The sequence below is a fragment of the Mobula birostris genome, chromosome 8 (genome assembly GCF_030028105.1).
Source record: "Mobula birostris isolate sMobBir1 chromosome 8, sMobBir1.hap1, whole genome shotgun sequence".
Classification (NCBI taxonomy): Eukaryota; Metazoa; Chordata; class Chondrichthyes; order Myliobatiformes; family Myliobatidae; genus Mobula; species Mobula birostris.
The window spans coordinates 70,130,874-70,156,054 of record NC_092377.1 but is presented as its reverse complement, the minus strand read 5'-3'; the positions used below and the strand labels follow the sequence as shown (position 1 = coordinate 70,156,054).

Here is a 25,181-nt window from a genome sequence, read left to right as displayed (position 1 = left end):
GCATGTTTATGGCAGTTTAATAATTTTCAGAGTGTCATCAGCTTTATTTAAACAGATGGCTATAACATTGCTACATATCAGAGAGAACAGGCATCATTATTGGAGAGAAATTTGGATTCCCAACACTTGGAACTTAATTTAATTTGGCCATATCCCATTTTCAGCCATTTTGGATTAGTACACAATATGGATTACTGCACAGTAATGTTAAGCACATTACATATAACCAAAGTTATGGGCTCTGACTATGATGCTATCATCAATTCCTTTGCCAAATAACACAATCACAAGAGCAACACCCATCTAACAAATGGAAATATCTCCTGCATTTGGCTACCCCTGAAAAACTAATTCTAGCTAGCATAATTAACAGCATTGGTCTCTTCATAATTAATCAACAGAAACTGTGAATAATGTCATCAAGCAACTTGAAGCAACAGGCAATCCTCAACACAAGTTCTTTCAGAACTGTTTGCTGCAGACAATTTCCATCTCTGATCCAGACAGGAAAGTCACTGTCCTCAACATTAAACCATGGGTTTACATCATTGAAGGTTCAAACCCATCCGTGGTTATCATCATTGTCCCAGGCAGCTCTTCAGTCCAGAAAGAAATTTTCCTTCGGAAAGGTGGTGGATCTAGGCCATGGATCACCTGTAGTTTCTGCCACAGATTAAACATGCTTACTTTCATTTAGATGTTGCTCTGCTATTATCAGTATTCCCATAAATAAGATTTCACAATTTGATGGCATTGTTACACGTCATAAATTCAGAGTTATTTAACACAGAAACAAGCTCTTCATCCTACGAGGTCCACACTAATCAAGTACCAATTTACACCAAATCTATTTCATTGCACCCAGGTACTTAAGAGTGATATAGAGCAGCCAATACCAATCTGCACAACTTTGGGACAGGAGAGAAAAGTGAAGCATATGCAGTGCAAGAATATGCAAACTCTACAGCAGCAGGACCAGATTAAATACAGGTTTGTAAGAGCAGAGAAGCAGCACAGAGGCATAGTCAATAGTGTTTGAGATCTTTGATTTTTTTCTCCATCCTCCTGTTAATCTCCAGCCATGAAAGAGCTCAAATCAAGATAAAACTGAATGCACTAGATAGAGGCAAAACTATGGATCTGGACTCTATGCATCCAGCTTTACAGAAGGCAGAAACTCTAGAATGATCAATGCTCGCAGCCAACCTGGTCCAGTACAATTCTTCTCAGTCTGTCCTCCAGGACTGAGGATGGCATGCATCCATTACAGTCTAGTCCAGTTAGTTCTTGGGTAACTGATGAGGCCAGTATGGAAAATGTATATACAGAATGGTGACATGTTTCTGCAGATCGGCTAATCAGAAATAGCTTGCACAATTATTCTGAGATAAATCCGTTTTTAAAAAAAAAAGCATGTAGAGTGGTCGTTATGCTCCCTGCACAGCTTTTGGCTTGTCTCATTGTTGAGATCATGTCAATTGCCTCATAAATGGATAAAATTCAAAATGGGGAAGAGTTCTTGGTCTACTAAAGGACAGTAGCAGAGAGCCCTGGCAATGTCTGTCACACAAACCTATCCAGAAAACACCACAGTAGTTAATGTAATCAGATGAATCATCTCTTGACCAACTTCGTTATGTTTGATGTCTGCTGATAGGTTGGCTGGTTCACAGGTGTGAGAGACAGAGCTCAGAAACAGAGTCTGCAGTTACTTTCTGCCAAATATTACAACTTTAGCAAAGGTACCATCTCCTTCCAGGGCTACCTTATTTCCTTTAAATATCACCTTAATAATTTGTTGGTCTATGACTGTAGGGTACTATAGGACAGTACTGCAGGGCAGAGTCAAAACAGATTATCAATTGATAAATTCGAACTGGTCTGATATACTGGCTTTAGAGGCAGTGCAGAGGAGGTTCACCAGGTTGATTCCAGAGATGAGGGGAGAGATTGAGTCACCTGGGACTGTACTCACTGGAATTCAGAAGAATGAGAGGAGATCTTATAGAAACACATAAAATTATAAGAAAGAGGTAGGAATGTTGTTTCCACTAACAAGTGAGACTAGACCTAGGGGACATAGCCTCAAGATTCGGCGGTCTAAATTTAAGGCGGAGATGAGGAGGAACTGCTTTTCCTAAAGAGTGGTGAATCTGGAATTCTTTGCCCAATGAAGCAGTGGTGGCTACTTCAGTAAATATACTTAAGAATAGGCTGGATAGATTTTTGCATAGTAGGGAAATTAAGGGTGATGGGGAAAAGGAAGATAGGTGGAGATGAGTGCATGGTCCAGATGGCATACTCCTGCTCCTATTTCTTATGTTATCTTCTTCCAACAAACAATAACAATTTATTCTTGACAAACTCAACCATTCTTGGCTCTCAGCAGAACTGATGGCTCTTGATGGCCTTGGGGAAGTTATGAACAGGGAAGGAGCAGGAGTGAGGGGTGGAAGCAGCGGTGGAAAAAGCCATTGAACCCAACCCTGTGTGCAAGTCAACCTATACCAACAACCATCTGTGTATAAACATGCGTGTGGTAACACCTGGCCTCCAATCATCACCAATAAACTTCTTATTGAACAAAAACCTTGTGTTGTCAAATCTATTTGATGTTTGTTTGCAAAAAAAAAAGACAACAAGCCATAGTCATTTAAACATAAACTAGGAAATTATATGCCGATGAGTCTGACGTTAGTTGTGGGAATGTTATTGGAAAGTATTCTAAGGGACTGGATATACAAGTATTTGGATAGACATGGACTCATTAAGGATAGTCAGCATGGCTTCATGAGAGGTAGATCACCTCTAACCAATCTTACAGAGTTTCTCAGGAAGTTACCAGAAAAGTGGATGAAGGAAAGGCAGTTGATGTTGTCTACATGGACTTCAGTATAGCATTTGACAAGGTCCTGCATGGGAGGCTGGTCAAGATGGTTCAGTCACTCGGCATTCAGGATGCGGTAGGAAATTTGATTTGACGATGGCTTTGTGGGAGAAGGCAGAGAGTGGTAGCAGAAGGTTGCCTGTCTGACTGGAGGCCTGTGACTAGTAGAGTGTCGCACGGATCGGGGCTGGGCCCATTGTTGTTTGTCATCTCTATCAATGATCTGGATGATAATGTGGCTAACTGGATCAGCAAATTTGCAGATGACTCAAAGATTGGGAGTGTAGCGGCAGTGAGGAAGGTTATCATGGCTTGCATAGGGATCTGTATCAGCTGGAAAAATGTGCTGAAAAATGGCAGATGAAATTTAATGCAGACATGTGCGAGGTATTGCACTTTGGCAGGAACAACCCGGATAGGTCTTATACAGTGAACGGTAGAGCACTGAAGATTGTGGTAGAACACAGGGGTTTGGGAATATCTGTATATAGTTCATTGAAGGTGGTGTCACAGGTAGATAGCTTTTGGCACATTGACCTTCATAAAACAAGGTATTTTGTAAGGGAGATGGGATGTTATGTTGTTGTTTTAGACTTTGGCAAGGAGCAATTTGGAATACTGTGTGGAGTTTTGGTCACCTGCCTACAGAAAAGATGTAAGTAAGGTTAAAAAGGCACAAAGAAAATTTACAAGTATATTGTCGAATCTGGAGGACCTGAGTCATAAGGAAGGTCTGCATTCTTTAGAATGTAGAGGATTGAGAGCAGATTTGATAGAGGTATGAACTATAAGGGGTATAGACAAAGTAAATGTAAGCAGGTTTTTTCCAGAGGTTGGGTGGGACTAAGACCAGAGGTCATAGGTTAAGGGTGAAAGGTCAGAAAGGGAACATGAGGAGAATTTCAGGGAGTCGTGAGTGTGGAATGAACTGCTAGCACAAGTGGTGCATGCAGGCTCGACTATAATGTTTAAGAGAAGTTTGAATAGGTACATGGATAGTAGGGATATGGAGGGCAATGGTCCCGGTACAGGTTGATGAGAATAGACAGCTTAAATGGTTTTAGAATGAACTTGATGAGCCACAGGGTCTGCTTCTGTGCTGTACTTCTCTATGACTCGATATAGAAAGAATTCATACAGGGGTACCTTCTGCAGATGTACCACTGGAAGCACCCTGACTCATATCATGGTTTGGTACCGCATTTCGCATGTGCAGGAATATAATTGGATTCAGCCCAATACATCTCTGACATATCCTTCACCACCACTGGAAGTATCTACATGAGGTGTTGCAAGGCAAAAAACATCAAAAGTCCACAACATCCGCCCATGCTATTTTTTCCCCTATGTATAGGTACCATTGGGCAAGAAGTACAGAAGCCTGAAGTCCCACACAAGCAGATTCAAGAACAGCTACTTCCCTTCAACCATTTGGTTCTCGAATTAATTTGCACAACCCAAATGACTACCTCAGCAAAGCATTACAATCCTGGTATTTCCTGCTAACAATAGACAAAACATCAAAGAGATTGCAATACTTCTAAGAAAAGGCCAAATCTTCAATCCAGCCAACTAACATCTGACTTAGCCACCACAATGTTATGGAAACATATTGAAAAATTTGAAAGTTGAATTAGTCTAATTTAATTAAGTCTACATGATGTAAATTTTCTTAACAATTGGACCTCAGCTGCAGGAAACTACTGTAACACAGCCATATACAAAATAAAGAATAACACACCTTCTGCATAAAAAAAATTCCTCAAGAACATTGTGAAGCATATAAAATAAATACTTTAAAATACAATTTCTTTTAGGTGATTCAGTGCCAACTGACATGGCTTATCTCACAGGGAAAGTCATGTGGCCACAACATTACAAGTTTGACAGGCTGCAGTTAAAACATTCTGCTGTACTGTTGCCAGAGCTCATGCTATCCACAGGAAATCCAAAGAAATCAAGGCTCAGAACAGTGGAACCTCCATTAGCTTGAGATTCAGTAACCACGTTGATAGATAGTCATGATAATGTAAGCCAGAGTGGGGATAATGTGCAAAATAGGGGATTAAAGAAACTTCAACACACACATTACTATTACTATATACTGCAAACACATAATCTAAGATAATATTGAAAATTCTAATTCTAGTTAAGCCCTTAAATTTATTTACAATTCAAGATTAAAAATGTAAACTTAATGCCTTTGATAAAGATGATTCATTTAAAATTATTTTCTGCTTTACACTTCATGGCTTATGAATAATTTACAAGCTGAACAAATCAATAGTAAACCAGGCAGGTAGATTTGACTGGAGTAGTTAATGGACATCAAAACAATGCAGGGCTCATCCAGACTTTCTTTCTAGGTTAAGTCAAGGAATTTGCTGGTAGGTTTATGCACACTAGCCCTCAAAGTACTTCAGAAAGGCACAAATCCATTCTATTTTAACCCTGAAAATAAAAATTTTAATTTATGGTTTTATTTACATAATCTTAGAAAACTTTTGTGATCACAAAGCTGGTTGCAGACATGTGAAATTTAGTGTACTAAAAATGTAATGAAAACTGAACTGAGATTTCAGCTGAACTTCATATCCAAAGTTGAGTTGCGTGTGTGCGTGTACACACACACAATACTGATACAGTAAATGCAAATATGCTAGGTAACTGGAGTGTAGAGCATTATCTAATAGTGAAACAGCAATATTTCAGCAAGCTAGTGACCATAGTTTATTTGTTAGAGTAAATCTTTTAGATCGCTGGGGAATTAAAACAATCAGAGTAAAGATCTAAATTGTGACACACCAATTTCAAAGGTGATACTGTATTCTCTAAAATATAAAAATGCTAAGTATAATGGCAAAACATTTCATTATACTTGTTTATGTTCAAGTAACTGAGCTTGTCCAGGTTGATCTCAAAAATGCACTGGCTTTGATGTTCAGACTATTAAAGCAGTTCAAAACTTCAGCCAATAACTAGAAACAATACATCATAACTTAAATTTTTAATCATTAATGGAATTATAAAATCACCTGTTTTAAATTTGCAATTTAGCACTTAATATCTTGTAATTTGAGTAATTTGAATAGAAAAATATTGTGAAAGGCAGCCAATAGACTTAAAAGTGCACTTATAGCCTTTCTAATGCTCACCTATTCTTATTTACTTTTGTGTTGCTTGCTTATATAATTAAGACCAGCATAAATCAGCAAGGCTAAAAGAAAGCCTGGATTTCCACAATGAGAAAGGATGGAAAGAAGGAAATAAATCAGCAGAGAGAAATCTGTCTGAACTTGGTAGAATTCTTAACTCTAGCTCTGGTGCTAGAGGTTCAATGCAGGGACGTACCATCAAGAGGATTAGTAAGGCCACTGCTACTCCAGTCAAACTGGACAGGCGGGACTTGATCCTAAGGAGAGAGGAAAACATTACATTACACTGGAACTCAAATTCAATGGTAGAAAAATATCTTCAGGTGCAAAATAATTTCAAAACAGTTTATTAAGCATCTCTTACCTCTACAATAATTAGCTAGTATTTTTGATTCTCAAAGCTTATATTAAACTAAACCATAACTGCTCAATAAAGCAGTGAAGGATTAAAGTGAACACATCAGATGAATAAGTGAGCCTGACAAAACAGATCAAGAGAATGTGTGGCGAGTTAATTTTCATTGGGGTCAGGACCTGTGCTGACAAACAAAAAAATCACCTACATCCCTATTCCTCATTAATGCAGTAAAATTTGCTGGAAGTGCACATACATGTATGATTTTAGATGGAATTGGACTCAGTTACAACAGTCTAAAAACCAAATGGCCGAAATGGTGCCAAGATCAATACTTAAATCATGCTCAGTTGGCCGAGATACAAGAAACAGAAAATTACTTTCTTTGTAATTAAGCACCAGAATTTCTAAAGGAACACATTGAAGCAGTGGCAAAGAACTAGTATTACCAATTGCTCCTCCATTTAAGTAGTAATGCAGTGAAGTTATGAAGTAATATTGAAAATCAGTCTCAAGAGTCTTTCAGCCTTCCTTCAGTACAGCGAAATTAAAACAAAATCTTTTGACTTCAGTATGATTAATGGAACATGATGCTGGTTATTAGAAAAACAGCGAAGTGGGGCACAATAGAAGTTTCATTCAGAGCTGGGGGATGGAATACAACTTAAGAGTGGGGAAAAGACACGATTTCTTATCCACCCATTAATTAGTTTCACCAAACTGAACAGAAGACATCTCCATGTAGGGCAGCATGTTTCCTTTGTTATAAACAGATTGGTGCCCTTGGTGGATCTTTACTCTTACTTCAAATCTTACAGACTACAAAGTTTTACTGACACCCAGAGGCGAACATTTTAGACAAACCCATCTTGAAACCTGACTGACCTTTTGAGGGCAGGAAGAGCACATGAAGGAAACAATACACTATTTTCAACTGTCTGGTTTGCTTTTCTTTAAATGTCAAACATTTCAGCAAGTATTCTTGTGCCACAGTAATGACTAATTGGCTTTGTTGCATGAAGCACTCAGTGTACTTGACCAGTCTTTGCGCTTTGCTGCATTTAGATAGTCCAATAAACCATATCAAAAAATGAAGCAGCCTCACTCACAAATAATATGGAGTCAACAATCACAATGGCAGTGATACTTCTATTCAGTCAGAAGGAATTTTAAATCATGTGTACACTGGATCAAATTGAAGGCTTATTAATTTTCAATAGGTACATTTAATGTCAGAGAAATGTATACAATATACATCCTGAAATTCTTTTTTCTTCGCTAACATTCACAAAAACAGAGGAGTGCCCCAAAGAATGAATGACAGTTAAGTATTAGAACCCCAAAGCGCCACCCCAGCTCCCCCCTTCCATGCACAAGCAGCAGCAAGGCAATGACCCCCCCCACCAGCAAAAAAAAGCATCGACGCAAAGCATCAATGAAGACACAGACTTGCAGTACTCCAGACTACTCGTTCACCTGGTAATTCGGCATACCACAAGCGCTCTCTCTCTCTAATAGGGGAAAAAGAGATGTCCCCACTTCACGGTGAGAGGGGAGACATAACAACTTGCTGATTTATGATGTGAAAAGTCTGTTGTATTGTTTTTTTCTCAGCTCTGCGCCCAGAGAGCTCAGGTCTCCTGCTGTTAACCCTCTGTTCCAGATGTTCTGTGTTCTCCCATGATGCCTCAATCAGGGGTACCGGCCTTGAATCGGCCCATCTCCAAAGCCATGAGAAACCAGCAACCTGAAGGCACGCTAATCTTCCAGGCCGCATCCTTGAGATATCAAAAAGCGGCCGGTAGTGAGGCCCTGAGAGCAGGTCCCATTCCCACAAAGAACCGACATCAGGGTTTTAAATCTAGGTCCCTTACTTGGAACAGGTGTCGATCTATCTAAACATAATTCCCATTATAAAAAATGGGGATCACTTAAAATTTGAAAAGTAGCAATGCATCCTCCAGCAGAATTGGGATCCTTTCAATTCAAATAACATACTGAAGCAAACCGAAAAAATGAATTGAAAGAACAAAATTCATTTCTTTTAGTGTTATATTTTAAAGTCAACCTCAAATTCACTAAAACACTAATGAAAAGGGGCAGGTTCTCTGAAATATCACCACCATTCAATAGTTAAATATAGAGTTGAACATTACTGGATTTGGATGCAAGATCCTTTTAAACATCAAGTTATTTGCCAAGCTAGCTAACAAGTTTTATTGGGAATTTTATGCCGAAACTTCATAGCAATATAGCACAGATACATGCCCTTCACTCCAACTAGTCCATGCTGACCATCCAAACAGTCCCAATTTCCCATGTTCCGCCCACATTCCTTTCAGCATCTACCCAAGTGCCTCTTAAATTATATTTTTGTACCTGGAAAAAATCTTGACCCTCAGGTCCATTTTACACCTTTCTCCTCTCACCCTACCCAATGTCCTCTAGTGCTGGACTCCCCTACCCTGGGGAAAATGACTTACTACCCACTTTATTTATGCCCCTCATAATTTTAAATATTTCCATAAGATTGCCACTCAGTCTCCTCCATTTCAAGGAATAAAGTCCTAGCATGTCAACCTCTCCTTCTAAATCAGGCCCTCTAATCCTGCCCAAATCCTCGCAAATTTTCTGCAGTCTTTCCTTAACAAGATAACCAAAACTCTACACAATTCTCCAAGTGGGCCTCACTGATGACTTAAACAATTTCAACACAAGTCACATCTTCTGCTCAACTGCCTGACTGAAGACCAACATGCTAAATGCCTTTCTTACCCACCTTGTCTACATGTGATGCTGCCTTCACTGAACAATGCACTAAGGTCCCTCTATTTCAATGCACTTCCTGGCATACTACCATTTGTAAGACATGCCCTACACGGGTCTGACTCCCCTGTCAACATGGTGGCAAGCTGTGACATTCGATGCTTTAACTCAGACTTGGCTGTTTTTTTAGGTTCACAGGAATGGTTTTAGGGACAGTGTGGGGAGTTAGGGGTCAGATTAGGGTTTAAGGATAGGGATGAGGATGAATTAAGTGGTCAGGGGCAGTAAGTGAACTGTCAGGCCGAGGAGCCACTGCTCAAGTCAAGTTGGCGCTGAGATGTGATATCTGATATGGCTTACTTACTTTTTAAGGTTGTAGGGATGGATCGGGGGACATTGTGGAGAGTTATGGGTCAAGTTGGAACATAGGGACAGGGATGAGGGAAAATGAAGAGTCAGAGTCAGGAGCCTGCATTGGAATGCATCATGTTCAAAGGTCAGCAATCTGGAGGTGGGGTTGTGTCAGGTCATCAGGTACTGAGGAGAACAGTGATTCCCAGGTTGCCAAATCCTGAGTCGGAAGTTTGTATGGGCAAGAGTCATGAGGGACAGTTACCATCCACCTCACACCCTCCAGGGCACCAAGATTGGAGGTCCACGTGAGTCTGGAGGCTGAGGCCACCAATCAAGATCCACCCGTGAGGCCCAAAGGCCAAACCATGATCAAAGTTCAAAGTAAATTTATCAAAGTACGTATGTCACCATATACTGTACAACCAAAGTTCACTTTCTTGCAGACATTCACAATAAATACAAAGAAACACAACAGAATCATAGAAAGACCACACTCAACAAGATGAACAACTGATGTATAAAAGACAACAAATTGCGTAAATATGAAAAGAAAAAATATATAAATAAATAAATAAGCAATATCGAGAACAAGAGATGAAGAGGCCTTGAAAGTGAGTCCATTGGTTGTGCTCAATTCAGTGTTGGGGTGAGTGAGGTTATCCGCTTTGGTTCAAGAGCCTGATGGTTGAGGGGTAATAACAGTTCCCGAACCTGGTGGTGTGGGTCCTGGGGCTCCTGTACCTCCTTCCTGATGGCAGCAGCAAAAAAGGGCGTGGCCTGGAAGGTGGGGGCCCTTGATGATGGATGCTGCTTTCCTGCATGTAGACATGCTCAATGTTGTGGAGGGCTTTACCCGTGATGACTGGGCTACATCCATTACCTTTTGTAGGTAGGTTTGTGGCTGACACAAAATTAGCTGCTATTGATAGTGAAAGAAGACATCTCACTGTATGTTTCAATAAGTATGTGATAAATAAATCTGTATCAGAAAATGATGCTCTTGGCCCACTGCCCTAACTGATCAAGCACTTTTCCACACCCCCACCTCAGCACAATCTAAGGTATCTTGTTTCACTATCAATAGCACCTAATTTCATGGCAGCCATAAACTTACCTTGTGCATTCACATCCATGTCAGTTATATGTGATAAATGATCAAATTTTAAAGCAGGTTCTTCCCCCTTGCCATCAAGGTCGATGACCACCTCCTTGTTATTGCTTGGCCTGTACTGCTTTTGTAATTTATAGTCATTGTGTCTTTGCACTGTACAGCTGTCACAAAACAAATTTCATGTCATAAGACAATAACAAAACATTTCTGATAAATCATGAATAACGAGGGCCCCAACACCACCTCTGTCGCACACCATTAGTCATCAGTCGCCATTACAAGCAATGACCTACAACCACCACCCTCAGCTTCTTACCTTGAACCAGTCTGAGTTCTGTTTAGAGCATTTAAAAATCATCCTTTTTAAGCATCCTTTTGAATCAAAAATGCACCCAAATTGCTATCATCTTGCAATTAAAGCAACTGATGTCCATGAAGTTAAAATGTCTTCTGCCAAAATATCCCCCAAAATATTTATACAGCATGTTCTCCAGGTAAATGTGACAGTCTCAAAATTGCTGATCAAAGTAGCTTGGAGCATTTATAGTTTTACTGTCTCTTCTAATCAAATATCAGTAAGTGCTGTTTTTGGGTTTCAGATACCAAAATGCTGTACGATAGGATTGAGGCAAAAGATCCAAGAACAAGCTTTGCAAGTTAATATCTAAAACAACTACAGTACTGTCCCTTCAGTAAACAAAACCTAAAAACAATAACTGGAATAAACGCAATGTCTCTCAAGCTTGTTCAGCCACGTAATAACATCATGGTTGATGCAACTTTCCTCAAGTTCATTTTCCATACTTTTACACACCAATCCTCAAATAACCAAAAATCCTTTGTGCTGTAGATTTCTATAGTCTTCCTCCTTTAAAACAAACTGAAAATTCTTCCTTCCAAAATAAATCATATTTCTCACATTATCAAATAAAATTATAATTCAGACCATACATGGATACAGTTGAATGTGACAGCGTTCCTCTGGGGCCCAGGTGTATAACATATGTTTAAAATAGCAAGAGAGAAAGAAAAACACACACATTATGCAAGAAAACACATGTATAGTCCAAGTTCTTGAGCGACATGCAAATTGATGATACAGCTCCCGGCAATTCAGCCTGCCCTTCTGCCAGTCAAACACTGGAGGGCAGCACTAACAGGAGAGGCCACTTCCCAACTGAGTACAGACTACACACTACACTGCCTCCAGTGTCATCTCACCTGGACTGCAGCAACAGGCGGCAAGCCCACGAGGCCTGTTCCTCGCTACAATAGAGGCCATGCTGCCGCCTCATCACCTGTCTCACCACCAAACAAGGGAACAAGGCCTGAGACATCTCACATTATCAGTGTCCAATAGGGCCTTGCAATCACAAGAGAAACATCCAAGACAGTCACTCACGGTTACACTGCACGCTGCTTTGACGCAACAACTATGGAGCCTTTGAGTAGCAGGCAGCAGCATGGTCTGCACCCAAGTCAGCTCCTTCCGGCCAAGCGTCACCCCCCCCCCCACCCCCACCAGCCGAGCTCCGGCCCTCACCCCCACCCCAACGAATGCCGGCTTCTCCTCCTCTGACTCATCCGCTGGCTCCTTTGGCACCCTGGATGGCAGCTCTGAACAACAAACAGATCACTGATGCAGCAGACCTGCTGTATCCATTGTTCTTGGAGTAGAGTATAGGCTCACAATCATAAAAAATACATTTTGAAAAAGATTATACTCCATTTTATACATATTATATTCCATTTGCCAATTTGTTTCCACTCTCAGACAGCTAACTGTATTCTTACTGCTTGCCTTCCCACCCTCATTTCATCTCCAAATCTGGCATTAATACATTATGTTTCCAATATAATTGATTCATAGGAAGGAAGCTAAAGTCCAATCACCAAATCTGTTGGTTACAGGCTAACAATTTGAAACCTGCCTCCTTATCCCTATTTGTTCCTTCTCTCTAGTTAGTCAAATCTCCATCCATGCTGGTACTTTTGCCTTAATGTTACTGTGAGTTGAAACAACCAACACCTATTGATCAGCAGACAACCAATCCTTTCACTGATTGGTCATTGTTCCGATCAACATCTCAATGTTCTTGGGTAAAACATTTAAATAATCGTGCTTTGGGATGCGCCACTGTGTTTTGAGATTATTGGTAGTTGTGTGGCTTTACTGAATAAATGTTTACTGTGAATTCCAGCTTTGTTCCATCTCCTGGCTTCGGGTCTCATCAGTAGTCATAGGCGAGTGAACACAACAAATTGGCAACGAGGCACTGTATTATATCAACATGGCAAGTTTAGCAGAAGACTTGCACGCAAATCTACAATAGCAGCAAGCTCAATTTCAGGCTGCCTGGTTGAAGTTAATTGAAATCTTGACCAGCAGGTTATTGTGAGTCTAACAGCATCGGTGTCAAACACCGAACAGAACTCATGCAAGTCAGCTGTTGCTTCCATTACCAACTTCCAGTTCGATGATGCTTCGGAAGTTAATTTTGATTCGTGGTTCAAACGTTACAAAGTTGTATTCCAGGTTGAGGTCGACAGTAAAGACAACACTTGGAAGACACATTTTGCTCCGAAAATTAGGTACTGGTGAACATGAGCATTATTTCAACTTCACCCTGCCCAAGAACCCTTGTGACCTATTGTTTGATGAATCTGTCAGCCATTAAGCAGTTTTGGAGAGCAGTCATTCCAGTGTTCGCCACCACTACTTAAAATTTGTTAAACATGATCCCGATAACCATTGCATATACTGATGCTGTCAATAGCGCAAGTGAAAAGATCAAGCTAGGTAATGTGACTGAAACATGAATCATTATTTGTGGACGTCAGGTACCTGGTGATGCAGACATTTGCAAACAGCTCCTGGCCTGACCAAAGCAAGAAACTGATATGACCCTATAAGCTGTCACTCAAAAATATCAGAGTTTAATCAACCTGAAACGCAATTCCAATGTGGTCAATACAGTTTCCAGTGGCCCAGCATCACCACTTAACAGGTCTACAAGTGGCCAAACAGAACTTGTCGGAACTGTGGTGCGTGGTGTTAGGCAAGAAATTCCCCATACAAACATATCTGCAGCAAATGCCCACACCGTGGTCAGAGAAGGCTTTTGCCATCCTTCATTCACTGTCTTCTAGACCAGTGACACACGAGGACTCAAAGTTTCAAAAGCCATCAATATCTGCAAGGAGCTTAACAGTTATACTCAAATCTGACTTTGACCCCTACCACCACCTTCTCCCCTGCAGATGGTACAACAATCAGCTGGTCAAGCTACAGCTAACTACAGCATCACATCACCATTACCTCCAAACAAACATGGCAGGCACCTGGGTCCTCACCAAAGCAACTCATTATTCTGCCTGTAGTGCATCAGGTGGAATCTTTCAGCAGATTGGCAAACTGCACTGCATGGTGAAGCTGAATAGTAACCAAGTCAACAGTGTGTGTTACTTAACAGACCAGCCAGATCTGAATGTGCTTGGCACTGACTAGATGGACAAGCTTGATCTCTGAAGCATCCCTCTGGACAAGGTCTGTATGAAGGCCATTCAAATCAAGTCAGTCAACGACATACCACCACCCATCTGTGAGACCATACAAAGCAGCTGCAACAATGTTATGCAGCAGTGTTTCAAGGTTTGGGTTGCTGCACCAAACTTCAAGCAGAACTCCAGCTCCGTCCAGATGTAAAGCCAGTCTTCCATACCAAAAGACCAATACCATACACAAACTTACCAATCACGGAGCAAGAGCAAGATCATCTACAACAAGCTGGTGTGATCAAAGGTGACAACTTCTCATGTTCAAGAGCACCAACAGTCATCATCAAGAAAGCCAATGCAGAGAGGTTGTATGCAAACTTCACAACTGGTCTCAAAGCATCTCTGGAGACATACCAGTACCCATAGCAGGTACCCGCAGATCTCTTTGCAAAATTGAAGTCATCACTACTTTGCGAAGTTGGACCTTGGCTGAACCCACAGTTGCAAGAAAAAGTTTGTGAACACTTTGCAATTAATTTTCTGCATTAATTACTCAAAATGTGGTCTGATCTTCATCCAAGTCACAATAATAGACAAACACAAACTGCCTAAACTAATAATATAAACAATTGTACTTTTCGTCAACACTAAGCATACCATGTCTCTTCGCCTTCCTCCATCTGCCTTTCAGAGTAAAGCGGCTCCTTCAATTTTCCAACAGCTTATGGACACCCTGCTGAGTGTTACTGACAGTGTTACCACTTACTTTGACATTATTATGATGGACACAGATCAGGCAGAACTATGCAATGCCTGGACCATGTTTTGATCAAACTACTGACTTTGGATTGTGACTTCCGGCAGAAAAATGCAGCCTTCTGATGCTCTCATCCATGCCGGGTCTTTACCATCCCCTCCGACCTTCAACTGTCGGAGGCAGAACGCTCTGTTCTCAGTAAGGGCCTCACGTTTGTCCCCCTTCGCCCACACCTCAGCGAGTTCCGTGTTCGCCATGATGCAGAACTTTTCTTCCGCCGTCTCCGTCTCCGAGCCTACTTCTTCGGCAAGGACTCTTCCACCCCCACCGATGACCCCTTCTCCTGTCTTCAACCCTCCTCTTCTTCATGGACACCCCGCTCTGGTCTTCTGCCTGCTCTGGATCTCTTTATCGCTAATTGCCGACGGGACATCAACCGTCTCGACTTCACTGCACCTTGTCCCCATTCCAACCTCACTCCTTCCGAACGCTCTGCTCTCCACTCCCTCCGCACTAATCCTAACCTTATTATTAAACCTGCCGATAAGGGGGGTGCTGTTGTAGTCTGGCGTACTGACCTCTACCTTGCCGAGGCACAGCGACAACTCGCGGATACCTCCTCTTATTTACCCCTCGATCGTGACCCCACTAAGGAGCACCAGGCCATTGTCTCCCACACCATCACCGACTTTATCCGCTCAGGGGATCTCCCATCCACTGCTACCAACCTTATAGTTCCCACACCCCGCACTTCCCGTTTCTACCTCCTACCCAAGATCCACAAACCTGCCTGTCCTGGCCGACCTATTGTCTCAGCTTGCTCCTGCCCCACTGAACTCATTTCTGCATACCTCGACACTGTTTTATCACTCCTTGTTCAATCCCTTCCGAACTATGTTCGTGACACTTCTCACACTCTTAAACTTTTCGATGATTTTAAGTTCCCTGGCCCCCACCGCTTTATTTTCACCATGGATGTCCAGTCCTTATATACTTCCATCCCCCATCAGGAAGGTCTTAAAGCTCTACGCTTCTTTTTGGATTCCAGACCTAATCAGTTCCCCTCTACCACCACTCTGCTCCGTCTAGCGGAATTAGTCCTTACTCTTAATAATTTCTCCTTTGGCTCCTCCCACTTCCTCCAAACTAAAGGTGTAGCTATGGGCACCCGTATGGGTCCTAGCTATGCCTGCCTTTTTGTTGGCTTTGTGGAACAATCTATGTTCTGTGCCTATTCTGGTATCCGTCCCCCACTTTTCCTTCGCTACATCGACGACTGCATTGGCGCTGCTTCCTGCACGCATGCAGAACTCGTTGACTTTATTAACTTTGCCTCCAACTTTCACCCTGCCCTCAAGTTTACCTGGTCCATTTCCGACACCTCCCTCCCCTTTCTAGATCTTTCTGTCTCTGTCTCTGAAGACAGCTTATCCACTGATGTCTACTATAAGCCTACTGACTCTCACAGCTATCTGGACTATTCCTCTTCTCACCCTGTCTCTTGCAAAAACGCCATCCCCTTCTCACAATTCCTCCGCCTCCGCCGCATCTGCTCTCAGGATGAGGCTTTTCATTCTAGGACAAGGGAGATGTCTTCTTTTTTTAAAGAAAGGGGCTTCCCTTCCTCCACTATCAACTCTGCTCTTAAACGCATCTCCCCCATTTCACATACATCTGCTCTCACTCCATCCTCCCGCCACCCCACTAGGAATAGGGTTCCCCTGGTCCTCACCTACCACCCCACCAGCCTCCGGGTCCAACATATTATTCTCCGTAACTTCCGCCACCTCCAACGGGATCCCACCACTAAGCACATCTTTCCCTCCCCCCATCTCTCTGCATTCCGCAGGGATTGCTCCCTACGCAACTCCCTTGTCCATTCGTCCCCCCCATCCCTCCCCACTGATCTCCCTCCTGGCATTTATCCGTGTAAGCGGAACAAGTGCTACACATGCCCTTACACTTCCTCCCTTACCACCATTCAGGGCCCCAAACAGTCCTTCCAGGTGAGGCAACACTTCACCTGTGAGTCGACTGGGGTGATATACTGCGTCCGGTGCTCCCGATGTGGCCTTTTATATATTGGCGAGACCCGACGCAGACTGGGAGACCGCTTTGCTGAACATCTACGCTCTGTCCGCCAGAGAAAGCAGGATCTCCCAGTGGCCACACATTTTAATTCCACATCCCATTCCCATTCTGACATGTCCATCCACGGCCTCCTCTACTGTAAAGATGAAGCCACACTCAGGTTGGAGGAACAACACCTTATATTCCGTCTGGGTAGCCTCCAACCTGATGGCATGAACATCGACTTCTCTAACTTCCGCTAAGGCCCCACCTCCCCCTCGTACCCCATCTGTTACTCATTTTTATGCACACATTCTTTCTCTCACTCTCCTTTTTCTCCCTCTGTCCCTCTGAATATACCTCTTGCCCATCCTCTGGGTCCCCCCCCCTTGTCTTTCTTCCCAGACCTCCTGTCCTATGATCCTCTCGTATCCCCTTTTGCCTATCACCTGTCCAGCTCTTGGCTCTATCCCTCCCCCTCCTGTCTTCTCCTATCATTTTGGATCTCCCCCTCCCCCTCCAACTTTCAAATCCCTTACTCACTCTTCCTTCAGTTAGTCCTGACGAAGGGTCTCGGCGTGAAACGTCGACTGCACCTCTTCCTACAGATGCTGCCTGGCCTGCTGTGTTCACCAGCAACTTTGATGTGTGTTGCCTTCTGATGCTTTCCATCAGGTATCTGGGATTCATCATAGATGAGCACAGTTGTCACCCAGATCCCAAAAACATCACTGCTATGTTATCTCCACCATCAGATGTCAACACTTTATGTTATTTTTGGGCATGATCAGTCATTATTCAGCATTTCTCCCAGCAATGTACCAGCTGAGGGAACAATTCAATGACTTGCTCAACATTGGTGCCACATGGAAATGGTTCAAACAATGCCAAAATGCTTTTGATCAGGTGAATAATTTGCTATCACCTGATCTTCTCTTGATGCATTTCAGCTCAGAGTTTCAAATCATTGTCATGACAGATACATCCAGTGGGAACTGACATATTCTATATCTTCTTTGATGTTCCTAGAAGGCTGTCATGCAGCAGCCAAATCACTGACTGCAGCAGAAACAAACTATGGACAAATCAAGAAGGAAATTTTGGAAGTAATCTTTGCTGTGATGAAATTCTACGAAATGCTTAAAAGCAGATGCTTCACTTTCTTTACTGATCACAAGCCACTGCTGTCCATCTTTGGGTCTAAGAAAGGCATCCTGGTGTGTGTGTGTGTGTGTGTGTGTGTGTGTGTGTGTGTGTGTGTGTGTGTGTGTGTGTGTGTGTGTGTGTGTGTGTGTGTGTGTATATATATATATGTGTGTGTGTGTGTGTGTGTATATATATTATAAATAAATAAATAAAGCTAACCGTATACAAAAAAACACCCCCACAAGACCTTGTCATGGGTTGGAGGCTCGAGTGTTGACCTGGAGAGCTATGTTGGCTGGAGTCAGGGTTTCATGCTTTGGCTCTTGATAGGGTCACCCATGCTAAACAGGTCCAAGAGTAGAGGCCAGACTAAGAGTGATCCATCAGTCCTCCAGGTTTGGAGATTCAGCTCCTTTAGAATCCTTTTTTTTTTTAATTTTATTTTTATTTGGATAAGGAAGTCACGAGTATCATGTACTTTTTTCACATGTATAACCTTTTCCATATTTTTATATGTATAAAACTATAATTATTTATACATTCTTAAGTACACATTGAGATGATATAAAAAGAAATTAAGGACACTTAAATAGATAATTATGTACAGTGGAAATTCTAATCTATTAGGCTAAGTAATGGTATTAATTATTAAGAAAAATAGTAATAATAGTGGATTAGTAATAGTTTCCATATATCTCTTCTGAAACATTTCTTCTGGTCCAAAATGTTGTATGTAAGCCTATGTAACAACCATAGTAGGTGTTTATATCCTAACTTGTTCATACTTACTCCTGCCCCCAAACATAATTATCCAATCCCTATGTACTTATTTACTTAATTTTATCATTTTTTATCCCTTGCCCAAATCTTTTCCTTTACTTGTATTAATTCTCTATTTTCCAAAAAAAAAACAAAAACAGTAAACATTTAGACTAGGGGTGCTTACGTTAGCAATATTACTGTGTTGATGAGAAGAACAGTATAAATCATTAGGAGAGTCGTCTAAAGTCTGACTGCATTGGGGTTATATATTCAATCCATTTATTCCAGATTTGATAAAATTTTTCTTTCTGAATTCTCAGGGAGTAAGTCAACTTTTCCACTTTAAATATTTCCAAGATAATTTCGTGCCAATCTTCTAATGTAGGTGGTTTTGGATTTAGCCACTTTCTAGTGATTGATTTCTTACTTGCCGCTAAAAGGGCCTGCAGTAACTTTATATCTTCCTTCTGTTCAAGAAACAATACATGCCCCAAATAGAGCGTCTCAAAGTTCAGAGGTATCTGGGTACCTTAACTAATGTTCTATGAATACCTTCCCGATATAGACTTAATTTAGGACAATCCCAGAAAATATGGAAATGATTTGCCTCCTTGGAGCCGCACCTTCTCCAACATGTCACGTTTGTATCTTTATATTTTTCCTGATATGGGGTCTTGAAGTACCTTATAATATTTTTCCAACAATGTTCTCTCCAAGTCAGAGAATTAGTCGAAGACCACTGAAAGCTGCATATTTTCCCCCAAGCCTCCTCTGAAAGTACCAACCCCGCTTCTTTCTCCCACTTCTCTTTAATATACAATGTGTTTACATTTTTAGCATGGGAGAGTGCATTATATAATCGAGAAACTGATTTACTAGGCATTGAGTCGCAAGCCGAATTAAGAATCTTGAAAAATTCTAATTCTACTGTTGATAGGTCTGTATATCTGCAACTCTGGTTAACATAATTTCGTACTTGAAGGTACCTAAAAAAGTCATTGTGTTCTAGGCCATGTTTGTCCTGCAGGATTTGGAAACTTTGTAATACTCTTTTATGTATAAATGAGAGGTAGGTTGTAAGACCTTTGTTTATCCATAGTTCAAATCTTTTATCTCCTCTGTTGGGAAGGAATTCTGTATCATATGCACACCATCTGAAGAGTTTTAACATGTTATTAATTCCACATGAATTAACCACCTTCTGCCATACTTTTAATGTAAGATTTATCCAACTGTTTTTAAATTTTTCCAATTGGGCCATCAATCCTTTGTCAGCTATTGAGGCCTGCAGAGGAAAACTGTCAACCAATCCAAATTCTATTTCCTTCCATCTAGCCTTATATTCCCTATTACACCAATATAACAGAGAGGTTATCTGTGAGGCATAAAAATAATTTCTCAGGCAAGGAAGAACCATACCTCCTCCTTCCTTCCCTAACTGTAAGGTGTTATATTGAATTCTAGGTTTCTTTCCTTGCCAAATGAAGCAGGAAATCCATTTGTCCCATTCCCTGAATTGATTATCATCCACCTCCACAGGTAAAGTACGGAAAAGATACAGTAACCAAGAATATTCATTTTTATAGTATTTATCCTTGAATTTAAACTTAAAAAGGGGATAAGATTCCATCTATGCATATCTGCTTTTATCTCCGAGATTAATGGCCCATAATTTACCTGTGACAGCGTTGAAAGATCCTTCGGCAGGGTTATTCCTAAATATTTTAATGATTTAGCTTCCCACTTAAGGTCATATGTATCCTGCAATTTTTTGGATGGTGTATAATTTAGGGACATAACCTGCGTTTTCTTTACATTTATTTTATAACCTGATATTTTCCCAAAGTCATCCAACAGCGTAAACAATCCTGTAAGTGATTTTTCTGGTTCACTCAGATAGACTAAAACATCATCTGCGAATAATGCCACTTTCTGTTCAATCCCTGCCACCTTGATACCTCTTATGATTTCGCTCTGTTTTATTAGTTGGTTCAATATATAGCGCGAGAAGGTGAGGAGAAATTGGGCATCCCTGTCTAGTGCCTCTCTCTAAAATAAAGGAGTCAGAAAGGTCCCCACTTATCTTAATTTGAGCTGTAGGGCTGTCATATAGAGTCTGAATTACTTTAATAAACTTCTCTTGAAAGCTGAATCTTCCTAACACTCTGTATAGGAATGCCCAACTAACCGAATCAAAAGCTTTCCCAGCATCTAATCCTACTACCATTGTCTCTGTCTCGTTCTTATTAACCTGTTCTAATATGTGTAGAATTCTCCTTATGTTGTCCTGTGTTTGTCTTTGTTGAATAAATCCAGTCTGGTCTAAATGGATTAGGCCAGGTAAATTTTTCCAATCTGCGTGCTAATATAGATGTAAATAGTTTGTCATCTAAATTAAGAACACTAATTGGCCGATAATTGCCACATTCTAGTTTATCTTTACCCTCTTTAGGAATAACTGAAATAATCGCTTCTCTCCAGGAAGGTGGAGTTTCTCTTCTCTGCAAGATCCAATTAAAGGTGTTAAGTAGTAATGGGGCTAACTGTGCCTTTAGGGATTTGTACCACTCTGAGGTAAACCCATCTGAACCTGAGGACTTTCCAGTCTTTAACCTAGAGATGGCCACATTCAGTTCTTTGGCAGTTACTGGTTCTAATAGACTTTCATTTTGTAAATCTGTAAGTTTAGGTAGATCTAAAGAATTCAATAAACTGTCTATATAGGGCTCATTGGAGGCCCGGGGTTGGGAATACAGCTGTCGATAATATGTTTCAAAACTCTCTTGAATTTTCCCTATTGTACTCTCTACAAGCTTTGTCTTTGGATTCTTTATTTTATGAATTGCATTGCCTGCTTGCTGTTTTCGTAATTTATATGCTAATAATCTAGCTGATTTACACTTCATAATTCTTTTGTCTCAGGTAAAGAAAATTTCTTTGAGTTTCCAACGTATAAATATCGTTAATTTCACCTTGCAATTTCCTAATTTCCTGTTTTAAATTAGAATTACTTTTTTTGCTATCTACAACTTGAAGTTGTTTTAATTTTCCTTGAAGATCTGCTAATTTTTGTGCATTGATTTTTTTCATGTGAGTGGTAATGGAAATAATTTTCCCTCTCAGTACAGCTTTCAATGTATCCCATAAGATTACTGGTGATGTTTCTCCCGTGTCATTAAGGTCTAGATATCCTTTGATTTCTCCCCTTAATCTCTCCATTACTTTTGGGTTATTGAGTATATGTGAGTTTAGCCTCCATAGTGTTTTCCTCATTTTCCTTTCCAGAATTAGAGACATAGAAACTGGGCTACGATCTGACAGATCAATTGTTGCAATATTACAGTTTTTTATCCTGAGTCTATCTGTATTAAAGATAAAGAAATAGTCTATCCTTGAATAGGCTGAATGAGGGAAAGAATAATGTGTATAATCTTTACTAGTGGGGTGTAATTCCCTCCACACATCTATAATTCCCAACTCCTCCATCAATAAGTTCATTTTCCGAGTCAGAGGTTTATTCTGAGTAACTATTCTTGAAGAATCTAATGTAGGATTTAATCTAATATTAAAATCCTCTCTACAAATTACTACCCCTTGAGAACTGACCATTAGGTCAAAAATGTGTCCATAAAATGACCATTCATAACCTGGAGGCGCATAAACATTCAGCAGTGTTATTTCTGTACCTTCTATTCTTCCTGTAATTTTTACAAATCTTCCATCTTTGTCTTTAGTCTCTGAAATATGTTCATAATTAAGAGTACAATATTAAAGTAGCTACCCTTCTTTTGTGGCTTAATTTATATGATGAATAAAATACATGCTTAAAGCCCATTCTTTTTAATTTTCCATGTTCAGATTGGCTCATATGTGTTTCCTGGAGGAAAGCTATTTGTGCCCTCTCTTTTTTCAATTTAGACATAATCTTATTTCTTTTGATTGGATTCAAAATCCCATTAACATTATAGGAAATTATTTTTACCAATTCAATTTGCATTTTTCTCTAGTAGAAAAAAAAACTCTCCTTTTCTAACCAAACAGTAAGCAATCCCTTCTCAACAGTAAACCAAAATATATAACCACACCCTAGACACTTTTGAACATATAACATTTGAAAATTTTTCCCGACTTCCCACAGTGAGGCCTGAGCACCGACCCGCCTCAGTTCAGAGGGATAACCTCTATCTTCACCCTGTGTTAGAGGGCCCTCAGCAGTTTGAATAATCATAGAGAATTTTCTCCTATTTATGTCTCGACCATATTGCTACCCTTCAAGTTATTCCGTCTAGTTTATTTTCAGATACCAGCTTTCATTTTACGTTTAAGTCCGATTTACTCTTTTCGGTCATTTCTCTTAATTAATCTGTACTCCCTGTACATTCGCATCTGAATATTTGCAGCTTTTCCTTGTAGTTTGACACTCTGGTTCGTGTGGAGCGTCCTCGCCTCACTAACTGCCACGACTTCTGCCGAATCCTCTCCAGTAGCGACTCCAGTTGGGTGATAACTTTAATAGGTAGTCCCCGGTCCGCCAGGTCAAACGTTGCTTCCTCCACCGTAGCGTAAGTTTTTGTCCCTTCGTCGTAAAAGACTTTCAGCCAAGCTGGATACAGGGTCTGAAATCTGATGTCGTTTTCCTTCAGGGTCCTCCGCGTTTCCACATATTCCTTCCGTCTGGCAAGAATCCCTGGTGTGTAATCGTGGTCTAAACTGATTTTACAGTTGCTCCACATGAAACCTTTCTTTTGCCATGCCCGTTTAAGCACCTCTTCCTTCGTTCTGTAACTGAGAAATCTGACCAGAATTGATCTGGGCTGGGTGCCTGCCTGAGGCTGTGGTGCCAACGCGCAAGTGAGCCCTTTCTATCTGTAGGTCTTTTGCAGCCGGTATATCAAGGTTCTCTCTAAGCAGCTTCTCCATGAAGGGAATCATCAATCCGGGTTTACCTTCAGTTCCTTCGGGAACTCCATAGATCCTCACATTTTCCCTCCTTGAGCGGCTTTCTTGGTCTATTAACTTCCACTGGAGCTGCTCTTGCAGCTTTAGCATTTCTGCTATCACTTCCTCTGCGTTTTGTAGCTTCTCCTCAATTCCAACAATCCTCGCTTCGGCTTCATCTATCCTTGAGTTAGTTTTTACTATTTCTCCTTTAATATCCTCCAGCTGTTTGTTGTTATCTTGTCCGAACTCGCGAATCTCTCCGAGAATCAAAGACAGAGTCACCGATTCCTGCTCATTATTTCTGTCCTGGCTTGCCGTGGGGGAGCTAGGCCCATCACCTTGCTGCGTCTCTTTATGTTTATCAGCCTTCGGAGCGGACTTTTTAATCTTGTTCTTAGACATCATCCTTGCCCCTTTTATTAATATAGTTATACAATATTAAGTATTCGTCTAAATTCGATTTTGGGGCAGTTTACCTTCTTTTTGGCCGAGAGACCTTTTCCTTACACCGCCATTCCCTTGATGACCTAGTATCCTTCTAAATCTGAATGTGACAGTATTCCCAAGTCTCCATTCAGGACTTCTATGACTGACAGTAGTGAAAACCTACAGGAAGCTACTCACATGATAAAGGAAGCCTTGAACACCATCAAAGATGGAAAACCTTCATTGCTGCACTAAACAGCAGCAGCGTAATGGGCAATAGGTTTATAAACGGAGGGCAACAATGTTATTAGTCCATGATTTTGAAATCAAGTACACATTAACCCAGGAACTTGGTCAGGCAGATGTCCTCTCCAAACTTATGAATCAGCAAGTTACTTCATAAATCAGACATCCCACCCTGCAAAAACTCATTTCAAGGAGGTAGTGCCATCAATTTGCGGGAGACTACCAGAACTTCTGGGGCAGGTGGGATGTCTGCAATAGAGTAGCTCTTTAGCAGCTGGCCAGCTAGTTTAAATAACGTTAGCTATGCTAATGAACGAATGACACCTGTTTAACTCACCTCAACATGTCTTTTACAGTCCTAACCCACCATGAGCAGTAGAAAAGTCACTGTTGCAAACAGTGCAATGAACAACGCTGTCATTATTTTTGACCCCTATTAGGCAGGGGTACACTTTAGTGTAGTCTGGGGTGACATACGTTTCATATTTTCTTCTTTTGGAACACTCTGCCATGGATATATATATATATCTCTCTCTCTCTCTATATATATATATATATATATATATATATATATCTCTCTCTCACACACACACAAAAAAATTGATTTCTGGGATATTGTATATAATTTGCAGGCATCAGGGAGCCACTATCAATATGAGGGAGACTCCCGGGAGAGGTGGGATATCTGATAAATGCTCAGCTGGTAC

General features: G+C 40.9%; 1 protein-coding gene across 3 annotated transcripts in view; it reads right to left on the bottom strand.

The window, feature by feature from the left end:
* Window positions 1–25,181, bottom strand: part of LOC140201385 (aftiphilin-like) — a 97,453-nt gene that overhangs the window by 12,055 nt on the left and 60,217 nt on the right. For 2 of the 3 annotated variants that reach the window (XM_072265419.1, XM_072265420.1), the window contains exon 7: window positions 6,239–6,299. The exons of the other annotated variant lie outside the window; for it this stretch is intronic. In XM_072265419.1, coding sequence (XP_072121520.1) covers window positions 6,239–6,299 — 61 coding nt within the window. The remainder of the gene's footprint in view (window positions 1–6,238; window positions 6,300–25,181) is intronic. 3 annotated transcript variants of the gene reach the window in all.